The 25,901-nt window shown below is 36.1% G+C and overlaps 1 protein-coding gene across 4 annotated transcripts in view; it reads left to right on the top strand.

The window, feature by feature from the left end:
- Positions 1–25,901, top strand: part of shf (Src homology 2 domain containing F) — a 114,178-nt gene that overhangs the window by 22,685 nt on the left and 65,592 nt on the right. For all 4 annotated transcript variants that reach the window (XM_088920309.1, XM_088920312.1, XM_088920308.1 and 1 more), the window contains exon 2: positions 6,149–6,278. In XM_088920309.1, the coding sequence (XP_088776435.1) occupies positions 6,149–6,278 (130 nt within the window). The remainder of the gene's footprint in view (positions 1–6,148; positions 6,279–25,901) is intronic.

The raw sequence follows: 25,901 nt of genomic DNA, 5'->3' as shown, positions 1-25,901 counted from the left end.
CATTATGATTATGGAAATGTGTAGTTAATTCTTTTTATGTGCATGAACAATCATATAGGACAAGGGCATCTAATTTACTAACACTAAGAGGAAATTAGTGTACCAAATCCTTGTGGCACGGATATGTTGCAAAACAAATTAATTTTTGGATGTACTGTATGTTCCAAATGTTTGTTTACATTATTTCCCCAAATTATAGTTGTTTTTTGCTTTAATTTTTAATACAAATTTATTACACAACTCAAGACATCTAAACATTGTTACTCTTATGCCTGTTTTTGAAATGCTAAGCTGAACTGAAACATCAGCTCTTAGAAGATGCACCTCCCTTTTGTTTTCATCAAAGGTGAATTTCTAGTTGTCCTAATCGAGATTCAAAATTGTAATCGCATCTTAAACCATATTTGAAACGCTTTCATTGTATGAATAAGTATACTAAGTATGTGTAATATTCTACAACATGACAAATCTCTCAACAGTTAAATCTTTTTATCACCTGAAAACTGAAAGAAGCATCATCTGACTGCTGAGGCTTGAAATACCGCCAATAATCAAAGCTTAATTTCCTGCACTTCACAATTGGGGGAAAAAAAGTATAGGAGATACTACTCCAGATCCAGCCCTCGCATTCAAAACAGTGTGGTGCCGCTTCAGAGTAAACATTTCTGATGTCTGCTTCTGTTATCTGTCACCATTGGAATGATTTATCTACATCTGAGACTTGAGTTAGTAAGTCTACTAAAGAAACTGTTAGATCTGGCTGTTGGGCACTAGATGTTTACATGTCTCACCAAATTTGTTTTGAGAATGAAGGTTAAGGCTACTTGTCTACCTCAAAACTAGTCGATACGGCCTTTATTGTATTTTTACGTGGGAACATCTTGCCTGTTCTGAAGATGGACAGCTCATCTAGAACTAAAAGGTCCTTCTAGCATTTGTGGAGTAAAATGACTGGAGCGATAGCAGTCTTCGCATAAACATAGCACTGAAATGGATTTTCTAAAACCTCCCATAATGATCTATACCCAGGTTGTTCTTGTTCTTGTGAGAAATTGAGACATTAACTAAATTTCTGTCAGAGAAAGCGTTCTTGTTCTATATATTTGAATGAAATTTAGGAAGTTTTACATGGTGGTATGAATCCTCAAAAGCATTTTTTATTATTGAACTAATCTTTGATGGGGAAAAGTCTGTGTGAATTGTTTTATTTACTTGGTTTGAAGGAGCTTTCCAAGTCTGTGTGAAGGTAATGTTCGCTGTTCACGTGCTCCTTTAGCCCAGGAGACAGGCAAGCATGTACTGTATTTTATCATTGTCTGAGCCGTAGAGACCGTGAGCCACTTCTTTAGAATGAAGAGATGAGATTGGTGTCGCCAAGCATTAGGAAAATGTAAGCCTTTATGAAAAGTCCAGCACCTCCAGCAGAATTAACTTGCATTTGTCAAAAGCTCAAAACAAAAGCAAATCTAGCCACTCCTCACTGAAGGGTTGCCATGGCTGTTGATCATGAGCATACTCTACTCCCAGCGGGGGGAACTTCCTTCTCTTTTGATGTATTCTATTATACCCCCTCCCAAATTTACTAAACAGTGATTGTAATGGTTTAAATTCATCCTGATGATTTAAAATATTACTTCCTTCTGCATGTGTATCACAAGCTTTTGTCTACCTTGGTCAAGAAGAGAGCTGATAAATGATGGGTACTCTTATAATTGTGATGGAAATGAAATCTGCACTGATGAAGATATTGTTTGGGATTACTTTGTTTTTTGTCTTCCAAAATTGAGTTTCCATTAGCCTAGCCCTTTAATATTTGATTACCCAACCTAGAATATGATTACTTACTCGGTCAAAAAGAATGTCCTATGAAAAAAATCCATCCCATTCCAAACTCTAGCCTTGAGTAGGTTGCAATTCAGTTGGTAAGAGTAAATACAGGAACAGCTGCAAACCAGGAGGCTGTTTCACCTATCTAGCTCATCTGTAGTTAACATCCAATTGATCCAAAGATTTCATCTGACCATTTCTTGAAAGTAGTTCTACTTCAAATTTCCCATCAATCTGAACCTGTGTTTAAAACAAACTAGAAATGAATAAAACCCTGAGCAGCAGGCAGGTGGTGAGTGGCTCTACTGATTGTGGCTCATGACATTGCTCTGGTTAAAACATGGCTGTGTAAAATAAGGAGCAGAATGCACCAGATTCTTTTAGTCATCAATTCATGAGATAGGAATCTTGTTCAACTCGGGTGCTTCCAACGATCCGGAGTACTTAAGCAATTTGAATTTCTTTAAAACAGAAAAATCGTGGCTGTGAAAGGTGGGCTTGCTGTTGTCCAGAGAAAATATGTGGCGTGAAATGGGCTACAGAGAGGGTAATATGCACTGTGACGCAATGAAGGCTACTCAAGAAAACAGTTGTGGAACAATCTCGAACCATTGTGCACGTATCCATGTCTATCATTTTGCTAATGGCTTATTGGAACACTTTAATGCAGTCTGGACAGATATGCAACGCAGCCAGAATTTTCCCCACTACTTAGAGGCTAAACTTCATAAACTGCTTATGGTTTTAGACACAATGTCAGGAATTGAATGGTATTGATGTGGGATGGATTTTGTTACAACACTCATCTCCTCATTTTTGAGGAAGTGTTATTCATTGTGAAGCTCCTAAAATGTGGATAATGCTAAATGAGGCTTTATATTCCTCCTTATTATACTAATACTGATGTCAAGCTTAAACTTGTTGTAACAGTCTTTGTACAAGCAGTTACTGTTGTTACTGTTTGCATCAACAATGCATTAATTCTGTGAAGTGCATAAGATTAAGCAAGCTCCCTTTTCTCATGTGTTCAGTTGTGGTTCAAATGTGAACATAAAATTCAAATGGTCTTAAGATATATTCATCCATATTCATCTCTCTCCCAGTCACATCTACCACCTACTACACTCCATTCAGCACAATCAAACCAACTTTACCTCTTTATGATTGTCAAAGCTGTCAGTTTTGAAGTGGTTGAGAAAGCCTGCCGGTTCAGTTACACAGCACAGAAAACGCAACAGACAATGCGCTTTTTTTCAAAACCATAATAGCTGTGTTTTCAATTCAGTTATCTACTTTTTTGCTTTTCAGTCATTTTTATTTATCTTTACATATTTAGTTTGTTTTTTTTCTGGACATTGATCAGCTAAGTGAATGATGAAAAATAGGGATAAAAATCTTTTTTCAGTCTTAACTGTTTAATTTTATTCTAGAAGCCAACTGGAGGAAGGGTTTTTTATTTAACTTGGTTCTTTTAAGGTCAGAATGGAGCTAAGCAAAGCAGAAAATGAAACTGTGATTATTGTGGACTAAATGAAAGGAAACTTAGAAGTGAACCTTTGAAGACATATGTTATTTCAGACTTAACCTCTTGGATATATCTCATTATAAGAAATATAGTCCTTGTATTATTTGTGTTCCATTAGAAATTCTACCAGTCCCTCTATGATTTGGTGATTTGGTCTTTGTAACATTTTTACAGGATTTGATTAGCTGGCATGCACTACTACAAAAAATAAAAGCTTTGCTGTGTAGGATTTATCTTGTATACAAAGATTATGTAACCAAATCCTCAACACAATAGGAGGGTTAATACTCTACAGGATAAAAGGCCATTTCATTAAATGCCAGATTTAATTCAATATATATTCCTACGTCTCAGTGTGCCTGTTGCCAGCCAAAACCCCTTTTGAAAGTGGCTAAATGTCCTGAAGTACATCTGTCTGAAATGACTAATAACTATGCATATATAGACTACAATGATATTCTAAAGCTAAGGCGAGAAAGATAAAGGCCTGGCTTCTCCTGTTTTGCCTGTTAAGTGAAGAGCTAAAATGAAACAAACTCCTTCCTTGATTATATGACTCATTGGGAGTTGCAGTCCCTTTTTTAATTAGAGGTTTCTTTTCCTGAGGAATTTGAGACCCTGGTTTTACCAAGTCACACCCTTTCTTCTGTCATCGCTAGAATGATTTCTGTATCCCCTGGTCCCTTAAGTAACCAGCCTGTGCTAGTTTGAAGTCGGTGCTTTTCACAAAATTTGTGGCAGACAGTCCAACGAGGGTTACACCTTTCTCAAAGTTTCTGCGGTTATTCTTTTACATCATGCGGAAAATAACCAGTTGTCTGACCTTTTGTGCCTTTCGTCTGGTTCATACTTCTCATCCTGGAAGAGATGACTATTGGAGAACACTATGAGCTAGAAGTACATCTGTGACCCATCTCTTCAAGGTGTGCTAAAACCTATCAACCCTAGTATTCAGGTGTGGCCAAAAATTATATTCAAGGCTGCATTTTTCACCGTTTGAGAATGCTCTGTATATACATTTATCAGTTTTACAAAGCAATATACAAGGGTTACATTTTTGCAGCATAAAACTTTTGGTACCTATTTATACAGGTGGGTTTGCAGAATCAGTATGGGTAAAGTGCTTTGCTCAAAGTTCCAGAAGCAGGTTCCCCAGTGGGATTTTGAACCCTCTGCATGAAGCAATGCAATTTTAGAATGAATTATTCACATCTGCCGGGAATGGTTTGTGAACTATTTCTATATTTCAGTGTTTCTTCTGTAATAATGCAAGCATGTTTAATTTCAGTGGGTTGATCTTTTGTTTCCAGGAACATTTTGTTAAAGAGCAGCAGTTTAGCTATGTGCTTATATTGAGGTTTCTGAATTTTGGGGGGAGATTTCTTAAGTAAAATGTCTGCCATGCCCCTGAAAAATAATAAAAACATAGCAGTTCATTTACACGTCTAATTTTGCTTGCAGCTGCTCAGTTTAGTATTTATTGTATAAACTGTACGTAAAATATGTCTATTGTACCATAATCCCATAGGACTGAGGAGGGCATGTGATTTGATCAAATTTCCAAGTGTGCCTAAGTTTTGAAATGGAATAGTTTCTCTGAATAGTTTATTTCAAAATGTTAGGTATTAACTTGTGATAAGTATTTGAGCTGTTATCTTCAGAAATCGCACACAACCTTCATAAAAATTGTCCACACAACTCTTCTTGAATATGAGAAAGGGAGGCTGGTTCTGGTTTTTCTCGTGTGAGATAGTTTCTTACAGGTACACCACTTTCTCTTTACAGCTAAAGATGTTTGATCAGCCAAGGTACAGCAGTGGGCATAAGCAATAAAACCCCACCCCCAATCCTTCTGTACATCACTGTTTTTGACTGGCAGTGTACATCACTTTTGCAGTTGCCAGGTTTTGAAGTCCAAGTCCATATGGTGGTCTCTGTAAAATCCAGCCATATAAACTAGCATCTTATTCGCATTTCAACTGTTTGATTTATTCCAAATCTGGGAAGGCTTAACCGGTGTCTGAAGACAATTTAGGCATTTTCTCAGTCATAAATATTAGATTTTAAAACCTAAATATTGCATTTCCTCATCAACACTTTTATTTTAATAGCAAAGATGGGTATTTTGCCATTTACTATGATGTAGAACTGCTTAGAAACAAAAGAAGGTACTTAAGTTCTTAAATATTTAGATAGTCATGACATTATTCAGATAGCACGCTTAAGCTATATCATATTTACCTGAAAACATTGCATGCTTATCTATTCTTTAAAAAATGCTGTTGAAAAAATTAGAAATTAAAAATGAAACTCCTTTAGTATACGGGATATTAACAATTTCACAGTTTAATGTGCAATAGAATACTTAGTTTGCTGCAGTGTAGGACTTTTATAATTATTTAAATTATGGTTAAATAGTAAGGAATTTTACATTACATGCTAAATACTTGTGATTAGTTTCAGTTCTTCACCTTACTCACTGGAATCACTGTTCTTGGCTGACTCTGAGACTATATAACTGAGACTAAAGATTCTTTATAAAAATTTAATAAATCATGAGTTCTATGAAAAAGGTTGACAGAAGGAAATACCCTTATTGTGTTGAACTCCGATTTGGATCAGCGCTTGAAAAAATTAACAGGCTTATAGGCAAAACATATGCTGTACAAGCTAATCTAAACCTGAGCTGTTCAGATCCAGGTATCAGTGTAGTACTGTATATGGGATGTGCCTGTCAGCTGTTACATTATGTTGATATTAAGTAATTGGAAGCCATTGTCTTCTCTCTACTTGCAGCTCATTATCCTAGAGGACTACGCAGATCCCTTTGATGCCAAGCAAGCCAGCGGGACCCAGGCTGTTCAGGAGAAAGTCACGGAGAACGATGGCTACATGGAGCCGTATGAAGCTCAGAAAATGATGGCTGGTAAAACTGCTCTCTATATTTATCATTATGGGAAGCTTTTTACCGTCAAAAAACGCCAGATTGGAGCAGGGTAGCCTAAGTTAAGTCTGTGTTTTTGTTCGTGTTACTCCAAACACGGCCAGTTATAGCATGCATGGGCCTAATTGTGCAAAGCAAGCACTGCTAATTTGCACTGAAGAAGGTGAATAAAGCCAGTCATTTATACATGCTTTTCCATGAAATGGGCATTAGTAGCCGTCAGTAGTGCAGAGATTTATCTTTTAAATCATTAAATATCTACATGCACTATTTGTTTTTATTGAGCTTGATATATTGGCATATATCTTTAAGAAAGTTCTTGGTCCTTTCCAAATCTGTAAAGGTTAGTTCTTTAAAACCAAAAACTAAAGCAAGCTCAGAAAGTTGCATTGTTTCTGAAAGTTAATTTCCTGTCCATATGCATTTCTAGATGTTTGTTGTCTTGAAAAGAATTTAACATAAAACATTTTCTGCAAGTGAGAAAAATACAGATTGACTTCTGATTAAATATTTCCTGTTCATGTCTCTCAAACATAAGCTGGACATATAAAATTAAATAGTTTAGGTATGTAGCTGCGTCAGCATGCATAGACTGCAAAGGAACAAGTTAAGGTTTATTCCCTGCTGAAAAGTCAAATCTATATTACTATAATAGCACATTTTTTAACAAGTCTAATGCTCCGTCATATTTAACATAGTTTTCATAACCCTTGTTCTACATTTTTTTTACTCTAATTATTTACTCTCATGAATTTGTGAAGCTTTTTCTTTAAAAAGGAGACTTCTCAATTAATCAAAACAAGATGACCTCTTGTTTCTAACCGTAGAACTCAAGATTCTAACCTCAGAAGTTAGAATAATGGAACATATTCATCTGATGAGAACATTAAAGAAGTCCTTTTAAATTAGATTTTTGATGTTAAGCTTATAGATAATTCCTATTTCAGCCCATTGGAACACAATTTGGTACAAGCTAGTTATTGTATTAAACTTTGTATCACTGTTAACACTTTTAATTCAGAATGGTTTTATGGGTTAAAAAATTATTAAATATTTTGAGAAATTAAGAAAATATTAAGGCATTCATCTGATTTATTCAGCGCGTTTCACCTTTTTCTAATGTGGAACAAAATAACTTTTTATAAACAGTCTTTGTTGTTTATTAAAAATCATATCCTTTTAAAGCTATACCTAACATTCATGTTGTTTTTCCTGATGTTTAGACCTAAACTTTTTTTAAGGGGAAAAAAGGTTAAAGTATTTGGAAAATTGAACCTTTTGAAACAGACTGAAAGATCTGCTATGACCATTTTAATGAGATCTGCAAGTACCAGTTATGTCTAGATAAATGGCTGTAATAGATTCCTTGAGATTGTTTTTTATGAGAACCAATTTTGTTGTTGTTTTTTTAATGTTAAATTATTACATTTTAATGGAACAAAATAGCATTTTCGTTTGATCAATTTTGCCGTTTAACCATGTTCTGCAATATTGTTTCCTTTGAAAGTTCCAAAATGTTTGACACTTTTCCAGTGTGGCCATTACAGAAATGCTTACTGTATACATACAGTAGCAGTTATTCATTTTTCTCAAAGAGGTTTTTTATGTTCATCATTTGCCTTATCTACCAAAATCCCATTAAAGGGATCTCCAAGTTCCAACTTTTTTAGTGCATGTGGCTTAGGTAACTCTAATGTGAAGCTATCTATAATACTGCACGTCTTGAGCAGATACAATCACAGGAAATTTGAAAGTGTTGCATGAAACGTATCCGCCCAAGGGTTAGCGCATCACTCCCGAGTCCCAAAATTCAGAATATAGGCAAGGGATAGGGAAAATGTAGCTGAAAAATGGAAAGTGGGGAGAGGATTCCTTCTCCCAGAATGTAGAACATGATCATGTACGGAAGTGTCTTTGCCTCCACCTACTCCTGCAACATAACCTGGCACCGACCCTAGAATGCAAATGGATTCTACAAAATGGTTCTCTAAAATACAGCATGAGGCCGCATTTCATACAATTAACCTTACAAAGTGTGACCTCTAACTATGTATGCTAATGTTCAATGTTTTATACGTTAAGCATGTAATGTACAGTATATACATTTTCACAATTTCATTCTGCAGAAATATCTACACAAATTGTGAATTGAAAATGTAGTTTAAAGTCCTCTCTCACCCTATTACTAAGCAATTAGAGGCTACCATCTGAAGCTGTTTGTTGAACTTTGCATCATGTTACTTTGCTTTCTCATCCCTTGGTAGCACCGAGTCTGGATAATCTAATATCTTGAGAACTGCAAGCTCTTACTTTGGTCACCCTATCAAATTTCTCACAGTCAAAGCAAAGATGGTACATACACAATATACAGTATCTGATAAAAGTGAGCTATGACCACAGTCCTTTATACTGTGATCGGTAAGGCGCAGCAGACTGTGGGGTGCTGTGAAGTGCCACTTCTATGCGACTCTATCATTACTGTTCATCTTTTTTTCATTTAGATTTAAAACTGTGTTTTTACAGGTTTTATTAGCTTTAACCCAGTTTTTCAAAATCCTCCTTCAGGGGGTTTAAATTAGTTTTACTCATTGTTTTCTGAAAATCACAGCCCTGCGTGTAGCCTACATTTCAAATTGACATTCAGAATTACAGATTTTCTTCACAGTTTTTTTTGTTCTTGGAAATACAGATGGAATGTAGTTTGGAGTGAGTACTGAAGTTCCGTACACTATGATTTAATCATTTTTACATCCATATCTTTTCATCGTTCTTTTATAGTTAGACTTTCTTTTCCTTTCCTCAATGTTTTGAAGGCAGTTATTCTAATGTATTCTTAGAACACAATGTAGAATTACATTATACAAAATATCTGCTCTTTGCTAATATTCATCTATATTCAGCTTGGCTTTGATTTTTTTCTTGCATACTGCTCAGTTGCTAGTATATGGAGTGTTCTTTAGGTTTAAGTGAAGCATTCTAATCTATTTGTGATGTACCACAAAAGTGTTTTTCAGTCCGTGGTTTCCCATGGTTACTGAATAATTAAAAGAATCTATCCAATTAATCTCTATATCTGATGTTCAAGTAAATCAAACACCATTTCATTTCTTTCAGTAATGGTTTATTACCCCCTGTCATTGCTTTGCATGTCCTCTGCCACACATTCAGAGGATTCAGATTACCCCAAGGTATTTTGGCTCTCAGGCAGCACGTTTACCTGCCACCTGAAACCTGCATCACTCCCTGTCACCTCTGGAACGGAAAACATTCTTCATCTGTTGCGCCACAAGCAGTTTTTAAATTGCATCATCTGCTATAGATCAGAGGACTTGGTTTTAAATAAAGTCCAGTTTATACCTCTTTTTCAGCATTTCTGGAAACCATCATCCTTTTTCAATTAATTTATAACTCTTTAAAACTGTGTGGAAAATTAAACCTAATTATCACATTTTTTCACAACAACACCATGTGTGCTGGATAGACTGCTCCCAATAATATGCTAGAATTGCAAAATCCAGTGTGGATGTTTTGTCAGCTCCCAAGCATGCTGTTATGTCCTGTTCTCTGACATACACATTTTTAAGGTTTTTATAATGAGGTCCCTGGTGGCAGCTTTCCTTGTGTGCATTTTTATAGAGGCACAGTTTTCTTTTCTCATATTAAGATCTCCACAATTCTGTATAGAGCTCATTATTAATGCATATCTGCTGAGCTCATAGTTCAGCTTTGCATCATCTGTTGCATGTTTTCCCACACATGAGTTTTATGGTGAGGGATGGTTTTTGAGCACTAAAAACAGAATTGAAAGTTTTCTAAAATAAATCAAAATGCTCTGGTAGTGTTGTAGGATATGAGTGTCTGTATCTGTATCTTAAGTACCTCTGTAACCTAAGGCATGTTGAACTGAGAACAGGCTTGCAGTACATGCCTTTTTCAAATGGGTAGATAAAAGCCCTTTCAGAAAGTGGATGATGTTACCTGTGACATTAGAATGCTCTACTGGATGTTTATAAGTGAAAACATTGCTGAATTGCAGACCCTTGGGACCCACACACCTGCTGGTTATCTTCCCATTCAATTCAATTCATGTCATGTAATTAAGTCCTAAACTTGACTATGTTGCTTGACTGGAGCAGAAAGACATTGGGGTACTTAAGTTACCTCCAAAATGCCATAGCTAATAATTAACCTCCAACATGTTTAGGAACTTGAAACAAGTTCAGATTCAACCTGTTAGGCCAATTAAGATTTCAAGTATGTAACTGAGAGCTCAGCTTGACTGAAAATCACCCAGTGTATGTATTCCCAGTACCAAGATGGGGAACCATAGTATTCAGTACTGAGGAGCTTGCTTAGAATTAGGAATGAGAAGCTTGTTTTTGTCATGACCACTTTTCCTTGGAGTGGAGCCCAGTACCCACCTTCTAATGATTTATTAACCTGTTGAAGATGTCATGACTTACCAACCTGCAAAGGCTTTCATGTGATTTATAATTGACATGCTCCCAGTGTTTGAGATTACAGAGGAAGTGAGCAGTTATTTTTATTTAGCAGACGGCCTTATCCAGGGAGACTTACAAAACATGCAGTAATACCTAAAGTAAATATTAATATCTTTATTTTAATTAATTCAAATGTAAGAAACATACAAATGAACAACAAAGAAAATGGTGAGGGGGGAATGTTATTTGAAATGCAAACCCTTTGCAGCGCAGAGAAGAGTCCATACCACATTTATTGAGTTACTAAGTACATTAAAAAAAGGCCACTGTGAACAATGTAGTGCAGTGGTAATGTGTAGTGTTCTTGTAGTGATAATGTATAGTGTTACTCTGCAGACATTGTACTTTTCATGTATTCTTTTTCCTCTGACATTTTTATTTAAAGTAAGAACCAAACAGCCTTGCTAATTTGCCTAGTAATGTTCCTGCCACCTCCTATATAGCCGTCAGTGCTCAGTTGCAGTTGTTACCTTGTCTTTTTAAAAATGTCCCAAAAGTGGCTAAAGCAATTAGTGTTGTCATCACAAGTCTTATTTCCTTCTTTCACCTGACTTTTGATACGCATCTTCATAAAAATTTGGACAGTGCAGGAGGGATTGCATATGATTTCTGAATGCTGTGTGTACCTGTATAAATTAAAACATGTTTATAATAAAAATTGTTTATTTTACTTGTTTCATTTTAGTCCCCAAACCCCATGAATGTAATATACCATTCATGGCATCAAATAGAATGTTTGTCAGTTGTTTATTGTGAATGGTAGCTGAAAAGAGAAAATCCAGTCATCTGTGACTGCTGTCAAATGAATCCTCTGCATCTTCTAGAAGATTTGGAAAAAAACCCTGACCTGAGGTCAGAAAAAGTTTAGATATGAGTTCTGTTGCCTGAGCTATGCATGTGATTGCTCAAAATATAAAATGCTAGTGGTAGTGTATTGTCACAAAATTAATTTTCCTTATCTAAATTTTCCTAATTTGGAAAATTTTACTTGTTAGCATATTTCATTTTACACTCTGGAATCTTTCTGTTGTCGAGCTGTATAAGAGCTACTGTTGTAAAAAATCAATATCCATGATCTTATTGTAAAAATACCATGATGCACTATGTGGGGTACAGCTGGGAGTACTAAAGCATTTGCTTTAGGCAAAGGCTACAATTCTCAGTTGTCAGTATAATTGTAAAATTACACTGTTTTTTGTCATAGTAAAAGTAACGGCAACCAAGTCTAAATGTTAATTTAATACTCTTTTCCTTAGGTGTGTTTGTAAATATCTGATTCATGTGCTGTTACTGTCCTAGAATTAAAACCTCCCACTGCTAACCAGATGTTTGATTCTACTGGTGTTAATCTAATTGCAGTTGATGTGCATGTGCCATGTAAGCTTAGTCCCACATAAATATACAGTATGTAATGTATGTTCAAAAAACAAACAAGGGTATAAATGAAAGCATTTTTGTCTAAGCTTTTGTAACCTATGAGGAACAAGGGAATGGCATTACAAAGATTTCCATTTCATTTGTAGAGGACACTTGGTTTGGTTAACATTCCCCTATTATTTATTAGCTACATACAGCTACTTTAAGCTGTAAATGAATCACCTGAACACACACATGATCAAGTCTCTGTAATACAGCCTTCAATTTCAGGGAATTGGATGTGGAAACGAACTGTGAATCATGTAGTAGGAAGCTATTATAATGCATTAGGTAATACCTAGCTTATGGATGTGCTTTGCCTGGACTGCACACTCATTCTTTTTACTTTCTAACTTGCCGTCTTTTTACAGTAAGCAATCAGAGCATCACTAAAGCTCTACTTTAGATAAATGACAAATGGTTTTCATTTATCGCTAGCTTTGCCCTTCAGATATGTTCCTTATGTAATCAATTTGTTATATCAGGTTGATAGATTTGAATTAAAAAAAACATGTGTTTCTATTCTTGGCTCTGACAGTTTACAGTTTTTTAAACCCAAGACCCTAAGGTTTGCTTTAGATTCCAGGTAGGCCCCAAATTAGTTGGTGGATTTTCTAGTAGATCCTGACTGCATAATGAACTGCGTCTCCAAACAATGTGAGGGAGGTTGTTTTGTGAAGCTAGAATAACAGTATTGGGCCGTCTTGCTGTGATGATCTTATGCTGCCAAGCAAACCAGTATGCCTCTGCCCACTCACTGACTGCTGAACACAGGATTGATGGGCGCAGAATTTTTTGGCTGACTGCAGATTAATCAAAATTTTGTTATGTTTGTGTAAAAGGTGAAAACTGGGGATGAATTCAGTAAAAAATGAATGAGGGAGGGCCTGCATATATTGAACAAGTGGAGTTTCCCTAAAGAAAGCCTGCAGTTAGGCTTAGGAAAATGTATTAATATACACTGCAGAGAAAATGTCTTCCTTTTTTTAGTATTTTTCATGTGCAATTGGTGTGCTTGCATTTGGTTCTAAGATAGCTGCAGCTCCTGCATAGTGATATTCAAAATCTTAGAGGCAGTTTAAAAAGTTTGATTAACCTTTCAGTGTATACTGTATTTGTAATGACTGAAAATTTGATTTTGTTTAATTAAGCAAATAAAATGTACCATTTGAAATCATATTTCAAACATATATTTAGTGTGAAGCATCAGTCATCATTTGGATTCAGACTAACTTCTGTACATTGCTTTGAATGAAGTGCCGTTTTCATTTTAAGCCAAACATGACAAGCTTTCATTATCACGTTGCCGTTGATATATACAATAGTTTGCTGTGAGCCAGATGAACCCCATCTGTTTCTTGTAGCTTACTAATTTATTGTTACATCTCCACTTCTAATGGCTGTTTTTTAAACAGATGTTTTTTTTAATACTTTAATGACATCTTGTGATATTTCTCTTAAACCTTAGTTGAGATTGACATTGTTTATTGGGGTCTTTTGCACTTCAGAGCCACTCCCTTTTGTTCGGCTTACAGAAGACTATTGACTTAAGTTGTCATATATGCCAAAATACTATTATGCAGAACATACAATGCAGAACTTTTTAGAAATTAAATAGTTGGACAATACAGAAGACATTACAGAACTTGTGAGAATGACTCTGTTAGTGCTCTTCTGTTTATCAAGAAGATGGAATTGCTCTGTGTAAGGTGAAACCAATTTGTACACCTCTGCTTCCAAACAGCAAGCTTTATTGGTAGTATTATCTGAAGTATAGCTGAGTTAGTCAAGGAATAACAAGAGATTTTTATCTGGATGCTTCCTTCGAAAATCTATCTACAGTGGAGGACCAGAGTTCAGTCAACCCTGGCTGTGTTGGAAGCTCTTTTTTTTTTTTTACTGTGATAGGAACATGCTTCAATTTAGCATGAATGGTCCCCATCATGATTTGGTGCCCAAGAGAAATCCTTAGGTTGTCAGTGTTGATAGTCTTTTTTTAAACTATCTTTGAATTTCTAACTTCTTTACACGATGACCTTCATCAGAACCATTATGATACATATCTTTGTGCTTCATTGGGGGTGCATAAATGTTTTTTTATTCCCAGTAGTAGAGGTTGTGGGATTGTAACAAACATTACTTACCAGAATAAGTTTTTCAGTTTGCTCTATTTTTCTGTCAGTAAGTATTTTATTAATGCCTGTACAGTGGGGCATTTCTAACAGCTGCCTGCCAAGCCCTCAGCTGTAACCAACAGACCACCCTCCCTGCCAGATGCCCTTCACTAGCCAATAGACCACACTCACTCCACCAACCACACTTCTAACCACTAAGACACGATGCCTTCCAGTCCGCAACTATAAATCAGGCTACTTCTCAAAAACCAGGGTATGAGCACATGGGGCTGTAGAATTGAGTCCTTTGCTGTATGATCTAGCAAAGGAAATGCATCAAGATCAAGCAGAATCCCATCGGCAAAACAAAGGGCAATAACAAATGTCCACCCATTAGGTAAACACTTTGAGAGATTAATCACTTGACATGTTTACTTGCTATCCATCACCACACAGTGTGAAAGCAATAGGTGGGTTTTTACAGAGGGCACTGCCTTTTGCTATGGGGCTCGTTAAGGCATCCTTCTCTTGGAGATTAATGGGATATTTTTCTGTCTTTGCTTTAATACTACAGGTTAATCTTTCAGTTCTAACATGACTCTTGGCACATTTCTCTGGAGCCTTGAATGGTACATCTCCATTAATATCTGCACGTATTTAAGATGAAGTAATAGATAACAGGCTACATGTTTTCAGAAGACAAGTCTAATTACATTGCTCTCTTTGTACTTTAATACTGTGTATCACTGACCAGATTTATCAAAAGTAAGCCTTCCCATCAGATCTTGGGAAATTCATGTACCCAGTATTGAAAAGAATTAAAAGAAATGTGATTCTTGTATAAGCAGAAATGCTTCTCAGTCCCTGGAGAGATGGCAATATTTCCTTCTCTTTCGTGGAATAGAGACCGACTTTTGTTCAATCAAAATACTAAATCAGTGTTTCAGTCAATTCTTGTAAAAAGAGAGAGGTGAATGATGAAACTCTGAGATTATGTAGGAAATGTATTGAAGTAATTCTGGAAAGGTTAACCTGTGCATCTTCATGTCTAACTTAAGTCAAGCAGACCAAAGGTTCAGAGAAGAAAAAAAATGCAATTTCACATTTCGTTCATTGGGGAACACCAAGCTGACACAATATGCTTCAATGTCTTTCTAGTTTTAAGTAGCCAAATTAAGTGGTTATGTTTGGTTTCTTTTGGATTGTTCAGTAAATTGTGAAGCTGTTGTGGGTTATATGATTTGACTAGTAATCCATAAATTTCCCACAAGACAATGTTACCTTTCACAAATATCCTAAAGGTCAGTTTTTGCTTTTCAATTTTGAGCTAATTTATTTATGACATTTATACAGGAATGACCTTCTGAGAGTCTTCAATTGCTTTTAACATTTGAGCTGGTAAATTGTGCTCAGTCTATCAGCATGTGAAGTGAAATCTGTATACTAGAGATACCCTTTGGACATTCATATTTTGTAAACAATATTTCTTTTCAATTGAATGGTTGTCTGAAGCTTCTCTTAGTTTCAAAATATCCAGTATGTACTTTTATCTGTAACTGTCAAAACAGCTTGTGTAGTGATATAGGATAAAGAGAGGCAGTTCAACTCCTAAATGTTTCATATAAAGCATCAGACAACTTTCAACAAATCATACTGAGTGTAATCAACATTTTGGGAATAAAAAAAGTTACGTTAAGCAGTGGTGAAATGATCTTAGTTACCCTTTTCTCTTAGTCTGGTCATCACTTTCATTGTTTAAAAATAATGGTTTGGGTAGGCATTGTGCCCATTCGTTAAGTTACTTTTAATAAGTTTAAAGTTTTTTTTATAAGCAAAAACACTGCCGAGATTAGTAATTTCATTTCCAGGAAAATTTTAGAATTGCTTTCTTTTCTCACCTCCTTTCTAGTGTGTCCCAAAGGCTTTCCTCCTGTATGGCTCTTCTTTCCTGTCCTCTGACTGACTTTTGCTGCGTTTGCCAAACACGGATTATCAATCAATAGCAATAGACTACAAGTAGCATGCAGCCCAGGCGTTGAAGTTGAGCGGTAATTGCTTTCCACCGACTGTTAATTTAATATTGTATCCGACTGAAGCGGCTCATTAGGGACATTAGGGGATGAGCACCACTCTCTTGCTCGGTTAGTGTCGGCGCTTGAGCTGAGAGAGACGCCGCCCTTCCAATTTCAGAGCAGACTGATACCTGCTTGGAACATGGCGAGTTTTCTCTCTTGTGATCTCTCTGCCCACATTCCATGGGTAGCTTGTCTCGAAATAAGCTTGTACTTGTAAGAAAAGTCACATTTGTGATATCTAAAGCTTGAATGTGAAAACATCTTTACTTGTTCATTAACTTGTATATTTTAAGTGTATTAATATTATAATTCGTCCCGATCTGTCCCACTCAAGCCTATCGCTCGAAGCATCGTGACTATGACCCATCCTTGCTTATGGTCACAAGATTTACGTAGAGACCGAAAGATAGCGGGTGCAAGCGGTGGAAATAAGGTTTCTCCGTAGGGCTCCTGAGCTTAATTTCCATGAAGGGGTGAAGATCCAGGCAGTCGGGGAGGACCTTGGAGTAGAGCGCCTGCTCCTCTGGATCGAGAGGAGCCTGTTGAGGTGGTTCAGCCATGTGGTAAGGATGCCCCCCAGACACCTCTCGCTGAAGGTATACCTGGCCTAGGAGTGCCAGGGAGAAGAAGTCTGATCTTCCCTGCTCAGCCTGTTACCACTGGGGCCTTCACCAGGAGTAAGCAGTTAAAAATGGATGGATGGCTGAATACTATAGTGTGGCTCTTATATTTTAAGCAAACTTTACATTTACAAGTTAATTTGCCAGAATTGTACATATCTTCACTGTACAGGAGCAAGAACAAAAAAAGGTATTGTGAAGCTTCTTTTAAAGCCTCTGGCACCCTTAAGTAGTGGCTTAGAGATTGCTTTTCCCTATCTTGTTAATTTTCCATCAAAGGGTTTCCATTTTTTCAAAAGAAAGTATGCAGTACAATATCAGAAATGGTTAATCTACAGCTATTTTAAAAGTAATGAACCTAATATACATGCATGAAAATTGAGAGGCTAATAATTTCTGCTCTAAAGTTCTGCTCTTAAGATCTGTCTTGATTTTAAAACTAGTAACTTGCATAATATTTAAGAGAACATACCTTAAGAACAGTTACTAATGGTAAAGCCATTTGGCCCATGTACTGTTACTCAGTATCCAGTTGATACAAGTGTCTCAGCTAACCATGTACTGACAGAAGCTAAGGTATCTGCTTATTCTACAGTATATTCCCCTAAGCCTTTGTGTAAGAAATTTTAAATTAGATTTAAATCAAGTTTTAGCAATATCAAGATTTTGGCATAATGTAAATGTTTCATTTGCATTATTAGTATTCAATACATTTTTGAAGCTACAAACAGGACATGTTGATTAGCATTAGGCTTTGGAACTGGTGCATTAGACGGTACTTGAATTATGAAAGAATTTTAGAAGTGACCTTTATTATGAAGAAAAAGTATCACTTAGCACCCTGGTATGAAACCATTGTGATGTAAACTGAACTCCCACCATATTCAGTACTCTAGCCTGTGTTCTGTATGTTTATAAAAATGAAATGCAAAATCACTTGAAAAAAATAAAATGAAAGCTGCATATATAGTACTTTCAATCTTTGCTCTTTCAAAGTAGCGTTTTCAATATAGGAAGGCACCTAATATAAAAACAGGGTTAACAATATACGTTTTCTTGCATGGACAAGGCAAACTGTGCTTCAAACTAGATAAGGAATCTTGTATAGTGAAAAACTATCAGCTTGTAATAGTAGTTGTTCTTGGTAGATGAACCATTTAGCTGAAACTGAAAAAGAGCAGGCTACTCTGGGCAAGTAGGCATGCTGAAGCTTCTAGCATCTCATGCAGGATTCTTCTTTGGTTAAACACAATTAAAAATTAAAAGAAAGAATTCATGACAGACTTAAAGTCAAGACATGACTCCCGTAGTCTGTTTTCTAAAAGAGCATCAAGTTCAGCAAATGTTACTATATAAAGAAGGATCTTTCCATTTTTCTCTCTCTCCTCTCTCTCAATATATTCAGCTTTGTGTCTTCCATTCTTGAAGTCCCTGCTGAGTTCATACATCCTCTTACTGTTACCAGGGCCTATATCTTGCACAGCAGGACTGATGGGCTGTGCCACTGGCTGCTGACCCCCATGGAGACTATTTTTTTTCAGCCTTCTGTGATTCCACTGCCCCCTCTTTTCAATAGGGAACTGCCCCCCCTCCACCATACTGCTCATTTGTACTGGCCTGAAGCTTCAGATTTCTCTCAGGCCTTGTGCAGTGCAGTCTGTAGACAGACTTTTAATAGTAAAAGCATGCTTCAGTCTTTAGAAGCGTAGCAGAAGCTATTAAAAAATGCAGAGATATGACTTCTGCACATGCATGCATAACTTTTAAATGGAACCTAGTGGTTAATTTTCTTTAATCACAATGGATTCCAGAATTAAATGCTTATTTTCCCCCTGAGAAGATAACTTATGCATGCTGCCTCTAAGTTTATCTTTTTCATAATATTAGGATCTCCTGGTTCTTTTTAGGTGTTCTTTTAACACCTCAAACACAAAGAGGTGTTCTTTTATTTTATTTTTCCTTGTGTGTTTCATTGATGGGAGAACAGAGAATACTAGTATATACTCCATGTATGTTTTATAATACATCTGGAAATAGAAGAAAAAAATACACCTACCACACTTGCATAAAATAAGAAACTAAGCCACAGGGGTACAACAGATTACATGCCTATTACCTGTGTAGGTACTACACTATACCAGGTGTAATAAATCCCTGCAGGAAATGAATAGGATAGGAGGTCAGGTACAGACGGTGACATGTGAATATCCTACTTTTCAGGAATACCTTGCAGTATGTTAAAAGTCCCATGTGATTTGAGCTTAGGGACTATGGACAAGGGGGTCTAATTAATAAGGCAATGGAACCAGAACATAGTGGTCTAGTGCATAGAAGGGAGTAGCTGACACCATAACAATTGAGCTGAAGTACTCGGATGCACTGTAGATTATTTTTGTACACGGGGAAGATTTTTTGAGACCGTGTTGTCTAATGTCTTGAAGGGAGTGAACAACAGAAAATGGGGTAGAGAAGGGAAGTGAGAAATGTTTGCCCTGTGAGAAGAATTTGTAAAGAAATTTTATTATAAGTGTGGCAAAGAAAGATTGGACAGTAAAAGGAGAAAGAATGTAGTTTGTACTCCCAAGAGGTTTGTCAAATATGGTTGTTGGAAAGTGCTTTGTTTTACCTCCGTATTTAAACATTTCAAATTAAATTCATCGCTGGTTACATTTTTCAGAAACTGCCTCTGGTTGTAAATTGTCATGAAATCCATTTTGAATGGACTGCAAAGGAAGCCATTGAAATAAAATGTCTGGGATTTGGGAAAAAAAAACCCAGATCATATTATGTTCTTTTAAGCCATGATGTAAGTGTGTATATGTCCTGGCAATGGACATCTTTACACTAGCGGCTCTCAAATTGACTACACTATAAATATCACCCAGGGTGTTGCATTGACATTTTCATTATGTGGGACTAGTGATAGAAAAGAAAAATAACAATCACATTACCCAAAGCTTTATGTTCTGAAGCCAACTGTTTGTAATTCATCATTTAGCATTTCTGCTGTGTAGTGTCAACACACTGCTCTTGTAAATGATAGATAAATACAACTGCACCCACCTTTTTTTTCTTACTGGTCATTATTCAAATACCCCTCTGCCTGTTCTCCACTAATTGAATTGTATCCGTTCCATTGAAGTTAAATTGACAGAACCCACCAATGATATTTGTTTACAACATGCTTCACCTGTGACATGATTACATGCACAGCGGCAGTAGACCAGATCTACCACATAGATCCATTGCCTTTTTTTTTTGCACAAGGAATTAATTACCTGGTGCTAAACTTTCACTAGGGCCTATTTCTTCTTTTGCCAATTTTCTTCCAGGCTTTTGTTTTGTGCAAAATGTTTATGTATTTTATACATATTTTAATGTTACATGTATCAGTGCGTTAGGATCTAGGATCGACATCAAAATCATGGATGTCATATGTTGCCAGGTAACAGAACGATTCCAAAGGATTTATTTTTAAGATGTTTCCTTAAAGTGTTAATTGAATATATACTTGTTTATTATGAATTGTATTGGTAGAATTCATTGAGTTGATTATTTCATAGACCATTGGTAATAGTGAAAGCATTAAGGAAGGAAATACTATAAACTGAAACTGTGGAAAGAGCAGTCCTGGTCCTGCAGAGCCATAGTTAGGCTTCTTATAGACCACCGTTAAATCATGTGTTTGTTTATTATCAAGCAAGTGATTTGTGGTCATTACTCCTTGACTCAACACACCAATGCTGCCTCAGCAGACTGCTTTAGAGGTGCTTTGGTAGGTTAAGTCCGACCTTCTAAAAATGCCGGATGCATTCTAATCACCTCAAGGGGTCTGACCTTACAGTCGTTGTGCAGTCACCTGCGGTTTTTCACCATTTGTTATGGTGATCATTCATCATGTGTGAAGACATGAGCACAGATGTTTCGTAGTTACATTGGGCAATAAAGCAGTAAATCTCAGACCATTAATTTTGTGCACACATGTCATTGCCAACAAAATTTATTGTAAATGTATATCAATAGCTTTCAGGTGCAAAAGGAACATACTGCCTGCACAAGTCAAAATTGTTGGAGTTAATATGTTAGCAAATACATTTTGGTTTGGTTTAGGATTATTGTTTCTTGAACTGGATCTTATGTCTGGGTCCTTGCAGATAGGGTGTGTCAGTTGTGTTGGAAATGGAGTATTAAGGAGGAAGATCCATCTGTCCCATTATCAGAAAGTTGCTTGACAAACATGGTCTGTTTAGCCTTTGAGAAGTGAAAGGAAACTCACAGAAATGCACAGAGAACATGCAAATTCCATAGAAAAATCCATCTACAGTCAAACAGGATTCAGTAATTTGAGAATTTGTTTATATAAATTATAAAATGTTTATAAAGTGTCATTTTCTACTTTCTAACAATTAAAATGCCTGATAAAGCACTACTTCTGCTTATTTCAGTGGGAGTCTGACATCATGATTGATATGCAGCAGTATTATTCAGCTTTATTTTTTTTGATCGGATTAACTGCAGTATTTTCTGTTAAATACATTTTTTTGACCCCAGTTGGAAGTATTGGCTTTATTTGCTTTTTAAGTTTTGTAATGGAGGTTTGCATCTACACTATCGATTCCCATTGCTAAGCAGCCTACAAAAATAGGTGATGAATTTTAAGGAAAACATTGATCATATTAGTCATCGCCTTGTTCAGTAAAATGCCCTCCTAACTCAACCTGATTCTGTAATCACAGCTGTTTATGCATAATTCTATAGCTATTAAAGTAGCAATTTTCAATCTTTAATAGAAGAAAACAAGCATGATTCTGAGTAGTTATAAAAGTGTTGCACTGAATGAAATGCTGTACAACATTGCATTAAGTATTGTCTTCCTACATTATAGCTATTTCACTCTTGCTACCAGGTATGACAGGTGATGATGGCTTCAATGTTACAGTTCTAGGAATGGACCTCCTAAAGTAATGTACTGATCTAGGAAGCTTTTGTATACCTAAATCATTGCTGAGCTCCTCACCTGTGGGACAGTAGAGGTGCTACTTACTGTTCTTTCAAATGAAAGTGGCATTTCCCCAATCTGTCTTTGCAGCATGCCCTCTGGCACCCCTGCCACTCCATACGTGTGGCATACCCTGTATTGTATGGTGTAACAGCTGTGCTGTGAGGAACAGACTGCCGCTCTACATGAGGCCTTGCTTAGCTTTCCCCTCTGGCAAAGGGTGCTATTCTTTCTGCCTGCAGGTCCCTTGGCTGCTTCCCTAGCTGTGGGAGTATGACAGAGAAGCCACTGTGCCGGCTGCCTGAACATAACCTCAGAGAGGATGTCCATGCTGCTTTATCTACACCACCTCTGTAATAAAAGCACTATTTTTAAAAGTCTTACAGAACTTGGCCTAACGTAATTACAGTTTTTCTGTGAGAGACAGCTCCGGCTTTCATGTACTTTAGAAATGAGATTACAGCAGCAATTGAGAAACATTTGAATTTGAGCCAAAACAGCTTCCTTGTGTTTTCAGTTTGCCTCATGCATTGTTGGTATTCATGAGCAAAGCTTTAGGGAATATTTGTCTTCTGTGGCTTTCTTGTGTGTTATGGATTTTATGTGCTTTTGTAAACCATCTAAAAATGTATTACGTTTGTGGACATACCCTTAAATTGAATACTGTATACATTTAAAATGTAAATTTACACAGTGATAGTAATTAAGGAACCCTAGTGAAGGACTGTAGTTGCTCAATGGGTAGCTTGAGGCAACTTCTAACTGAAGTTGCTCAAAAGTACAACTTTAAAAAAAAAAGAAAAGAAGAAAAACAAGCACAAACACATCCCAGTGATGGCTGGTTCATGTGGTGTTCATTCCCAGCCATAGCTGAAGGCTTCAGGCCCTAGTGAGTTATTACTCTGCCGTTACAGCTCAATTTAGGAGTGCACTCTGGCTTTTTGCCTTCAGCAAGTGGAAACACTTTCCCTGATAGCTATTCACATGGTAGAAATTGAAATGGTAATTCCAAGGGCAATTTGTTGAAGATCTTCTCCATTAGGAATAACATGATAAATATTCAGAAGCTCACCCCAGTTGCTTCCTTAAATTATATTTGTATTCATTATTTTTACAATTAGTTTTGTAAATGTTAATCTTGTGATCTGAGAGAATGCAGGAATAGTGAGCTTTTCTTTTTGTTTCCTCAGATGCAGAAACTTTGTGCAATACAAACTTCGGATTTGTACAGTACGATGTTACAGAAATGGGTGATCAATCAGTATTTTAAAAATACAAAGCATAGGTGTTGGCAACATAGCATGCCTGCCTTTAAAATACATTATTCTCTTCTTCAGTATGTTCACCACATCATATCCCTCCACAATGCCCCCCCAGACCCATTCTTCTGTGCTCAGTCTATCAACCCTCAACGAAGGTTTTTGTATCTTTGTTCATGTATACTGTACCTGCATTTCCTGTGGGTTGGTCTTGAATAGTTGAGATGCATGCCGTTCAGTACAGCAAAATAAGATTAATTTACACTTCGTGCGTTTTTAAAGAATTAGCTAATGCCAGTTGATCCAGATCATTTTAAAATGTCTAAATGCCCCCTTTGTTGTTTCATGAAGAAGAGACGGTAATATTGGAGGATAATTGCTAAAATCAGTTGTGTAACATATAGGAGTCTATGCTGATGTTTATTTCAAAGACAGTGAATCCGTTTTACGGATGTATGTAAATCGCTATTCAATTTTAAGTGTTTTTTTTTTAAATCCAAGGTCAAATATGTAATGCATGTATACTGCAAAACCAGGGTGATCTCCTTGGATATAGTGCGAAAGTACAGAAATTCTATTATATTTTGCCTCTGACCTGTAAGTACATCCTTTAACCAATTCTTAAAATCTGTCATGTATAAAATTCTTTATAAAAATCCAGTTCCTTGATTTATGAACAGCTTTAATAAAAATGTAATAAAACTGTAAAACTACCTACTTTAACTGCAGCTTATACACTTTATGAAAAAAACAGTTTGTAGTTCAGTTATGTTAATATTCATGAACTTTCTACATTAGTTTTTTTCAATGTATTAATTTATTAATTAAAACTTGAAGTGTCAGTATAAAGTATATGCAAAATAGAGATCTGGTATTGCAGATTTTACTTTTAGTGTAATGACGAATTTAGCAAATCTGTTAGTTGTTTAAAATTAGGCCAAGTTTGTATGGTATATAAAGAACAAAAAAAAGTGAAATAATATAATCTCATGCAAATTTAAATGGATTTAGGGGAATTTTAAATTGCACAATTTACAGATTTCACTGTAAAAAACATATGCGATGCAAAACATGTATTTTCTTTGCTGGATCTTTTAAAATATGAATGGAAGCCTAATTGGATATGTGTAACTACAGTATTTGGAAAAACTAATTTAAAATGAAGTATATGTGACAAGAACCTTAGCCCTGTGTCTTTGGCAGTTCCTCAAAAACTCATTCTCGAAATTTAGGAAACATGTTCATCAAGCTCTGATTTATTCTGACAGTGCAATTAAAAACATCCTGGTGCCCCAAGGATATCTTTTATTATTTGAGCAATGCCAAACACCAGCATGTCCTACCAGAGATTTCTGTCATGTGGTTTTGGCTTATAATCTTTCACTTAATATTTTAGTATTTAAGCAAGTGTTGTCCACAGGTTTTTCATTTTTAATCATTAATAAACATGTGCTATAATACGGATATACAGTATTATACCTGTGCATGCACACTCTTTGAAACTATTCAAGGAAATGTTTAATAATTGGGCTGAAGGATATTCTTTATTATGTAAAATATCAAGAGTGTTATAAACATAAAACAATGAAAAGTATAGGCCTTACTGTTGACTTTACTACTTAGTTACTAAACACAGTATTTGTCAGTTCATCATTGTTGATTAACAGAGTTTTTTATGGGATCTACTGTACTGATGCATATGCCATGTAGCATCTTAACACTTTTAAGTACCATAAACATAGGCTTCAGTCAAGTATTTGCTTTTTGTAGCCCTAATAATACAAAACAATTTACATAATTTTAGCACAACTTAAAAAAAAACAGAACATTGAGGGAAGAGTTATTAAACACCCACCTCTGCAGTTTACCTTTGGTATGCGTGTGATTACATAAGACTTACACTGAGCCTGATTTTCTGGCAAGCTCAGTCTTTATTGAAAATATGAGCACTGGGGTGAAAACTCCCCTTTCTATTCAAGCCTCTTATCTCTGAAAGCAGGGAAATGTACAGCACACAACAAAATGAAATGAAAAGAAAAGGAGAGGTCAGATTCCTTAAACAATGTAAAAGGAGAGGTCTGACACACAGCCTCTCGAAAGGTTCCTGGAATGAGTAAGACAGCAGTAGTTTGGAAATTTTCCAAAAAATCAGCATGGAAACGTTGTCAACAAGGTGGCATAAAAGCGAAGTCTACAACCATGGAGGTTTCCGTATAAAAAAAAATGTAAAGAGGCATGAAAGTGCCAGGCGAATGCAGCTGGGGAGGAGGAGAGGTGAATGGATGGAGAATATATTACTGAGAAACAGAACATAACTGCAACAAAGTCAAATCAAAGTCTCTTTTACACAACAATTAGCATCTTGTTTTGCAAGTTTGAGCGGATGTCATTTAAGGTGGTTTGTATAAAACCTTAATTACTTAAGATGACTTGGCTCCAGTGCTGGCAAGTCTACCTGAGATGTTGCTCCAACATACCAATGGCATGAAGACATTGCTTCCTTTCTGTATTTTTCCCAGATTTTCTTCTGGTTAGCGGTTCAAAGGATTAAATCACTTCATCACCAGTGTCCAATCACCACTCTCTGGTGATTTAATGCTTTTGTAATAGTCATGAATGG

This window comes from Atractosteus spatula, chromosome 7 (assembly GCF_055471065.1).
Source record: "Atractosteus spatula isolate fAtrSpa1 chromosome 7, fAtrSpa1.hap1, whole genome shotgun sequence".
NCBI classification, from domain to species: domain Eukaryota; kingdom Metazoa; phylum Chordata; class Actinopteri; order Semionotiformes; family Lepisosteidae; genus Atractosteus; species Atractosteus spatula.
This window is presented reverse-complemented; position numbering and strand designations above follow the sequence as displayed.